General features: G+C 35.3%; 1 protein-coding gene across 1 annotated transcript; it reads left to right on the top strand.

The window, feature by feature from the left end:
• Nucleotides 1–1,134: 1,134 nt before the first annotated feature.
• LOC9303436 lies at nt 1,135–1,919 on the top strand. Its single transcript, XM_002869341.2, has 2 exons — nt 1,135–1,458; nt 1,554–1,919. Exons 1-2 carry the CDS (start codon nt 1,162–1,164, stop codon nt 1,800–1,802), a joined length of 546 nt encoding a protein of 181 aa, XP_002869387.1. The 5' UTR covers nt 1,135–1,161; the 3' UTR covers nt 1,803–1,919.
• Nucleotides 1,920–2,329: the final 410 nt, after the last annotated feature.

The following is a 2,329-nucleotide window of genomic DNA, read 5'->3' as shown; positions in this document are numbered from 1 at the left end:
GGTGGAACACGTCGCAATAAATAGTATGCACGTTGAAATTTTTTTCTATTTCTAAAAGCAAATCACACACACTCGCCGTCATATTTATATTTTTTCTTTTGATACTCTACCAAACGGATGGATGCACTACGTGACTTAAAATATCCCCATATGACTTAAAAGATAGATGCATGGCAGTACAAACGGATGGCCATATGACTCAAAAGATAGATAAAAGATAGAGTTAGCTGGTGTGTAGTTTAGTACAACATCTCATGTGATTGGTAAAAGAAGATAGATGGGTAGTACAACATCTCATCTAGGAAGCTCTTTTGCTAATGCCACTGTCTTTTGCTTCATCAAGATCCCAAATAGCAGAGTTAGCTGGTGTGTACTGTCTCTGGCTCGTACCGGCTTTATTCGGTTAATTTGTTCTGGAGTCATTGGTTCGATATTTTCAGTCACAAAGTTTTTGATCTATCCAAGGGTCTTGAGCTCTCTATCTGCTCTGTCTTTCCATGTTCCTAAATGTTAGCTAATGGTTGATAAATTTGATTTTGGAGCCAAAGGAGTGGCTGCGTCTATCATAAACGGACCACACGTGCATACCGAAGATATCTCTAGTCGTGGTTGCGTAAAATGTATTGAAAGAAACTAAAAATATTAACTAACTAACTAAGTGAATAAATATATATATATATATAGGTGTGATTTGATGATACAAAATGGAGTTTTAAAAGGGTAAGAAAAGTAAGGTTATAAAATGGCAGAATATATATATATATATATATATATATATATATATATATAGTTTAGTACAACATCTCATGTGATCGGTAAAAGAAGATAGATGGGTAGTACAAACTTTAAGTAAAAATAAAATAAAAAGAGTTGGCAAATAACCATATAAATTGGTGAAATATCTAGAACTCTATTGATGAAGAGTGATTTCTGAATACGTATGTAAGAGTGGTTCCATATAAAGCATATTGCATAGGTTTTTATTTACATGTACTAAAATAAATGATGATCAATTTGGAGCCGTTAGATTGGTAGAGCATCCAACGGCTGAGGATGGATGCGTCTCTCAATAAATAGAGAGTGGTTTCTCGCAAGAAATATCATTTGCTCTTTCCAAACAAAAAGCAACAAAACAAAAAAGAGAGAGAGAAAAGACGAGAAATGGCGAGAAGGAATAAGGAGAGAGCTATTCACCGCCGATTTGTTTACGGCCGCTTCAAGCTGACCACGACGGTTGGCAAAAATTCCACGCAGATCCGCAATTGGGTCGGCGTTGGCGGAAAAAGTCGGAAGGCAGCGGCGGCAAAAGGCACCTTGGTCGTCGGCTTCTCGATTCAACATTCGAGAGGAGAACCGCACTCTCTTACCTTTGCTGTGGGTAGAAAGATCTTGGTAGTTGATCTGAAGAGCACACAGTACATTCCAGAGAATCTCAAGAGTATGCTAAAGAAATCTTTGGTAAATTACTATCCACAAATTTCACTCTGTTTTTTTAGATTTCACTCTGTTTTCGAAAATCTTAACTCTCTTTGTTTTTTTGGTTGTTTTGGAAGGTCGTCGGATGTGGCATGAGTGACAACCTCGAAATCATCAAGTCTCTCCGTAGTCGTGTTTATTGTCCATTCGTCGAGGATTTGGGTTTGAAGCTGAACAGTGTCGTTCCCGGTTTGAACCGATCTGCTGCCTTAGGAAGAACCAGAAGAGGTAATGTCTCGGTAGAAGGTGCACGTGTCGCCGCGTTGGAGGCTTTCGCTTGCTCTCTGAAGGCCAAAGAGTGGCTTGGCATGCCGATGCCGATCTAAGCTATGTATTTCTCTGAAGTTTCTGGTTCATTTGCTATGTCTCTACTCTACGTTTGGTTCGTGTGTTGCTTTCTGCACTTTTTATGTATTTCGCTTACTTGATCTGGTTCATCTTTGCTATTTCTGCACTTGATATGAATTCCTCTTAATTTTGCAATTTATATTTCAGACTTAACTTTAGAATCTTTGTTATTCTCTTATTTCCGCATTACTATATCTATTTACTTCTGCAATTTTTTTTGTTCTGCAATTTACGTAATTTTATTTATTCTGCCTTTCAATATTCTGCAATTTATATATATACTAATACTATTATATTATATTTATGTATTTATTTATTTTGTTTCTGCAATTTTTTTATTTTTTTTAATTCCTGCAATTTCTTTATTTTACTTAATTTATGAAGTCTTGTTTACTTTAATCTTATTTTGTTCCTGCAATTTTTTTTTTTTTTTTTATTCTGCCTTTTAATATTTCTGCAATATATATATACTATTATCTTATATTTATGCATTTCTTTATTTTGT

The sequence above is a fragment of the Arabidopsis lyrata genome (genome assembly GCF_000004255.2).
Source record: "Arabidopsis lyrata subsp. lyrata unplaced genomic scaffold ARALYscaffold_7, whole genome shotgun sequence".
NCBI lineage: Eukaryota > Viridiplantae > Streptophyta > Magnoliopsida > Brassicales > Brassicaceae > Arabidopsis > Arabidopsis lyrata.
This window is presented reverse-complemented; position numbering and strand designations above follow the sequence as displayed.

Coding starts and splice junctions, on each gene's coding strand:
- LOC9303436 (XM_002869341.2), top strand. CDS start 1,162: ATGGCGAGAAGGAATAAGGAGAGAGCTATTCACCGCCGATTTGTTTAC. Junction 1,459..1,553: donor GTATGCTAAAGAAATCTTTG/GTAAATTACTAT, acceptor TTGTTTTGGAAG/GTCGTCGGATGTGGCATGAG.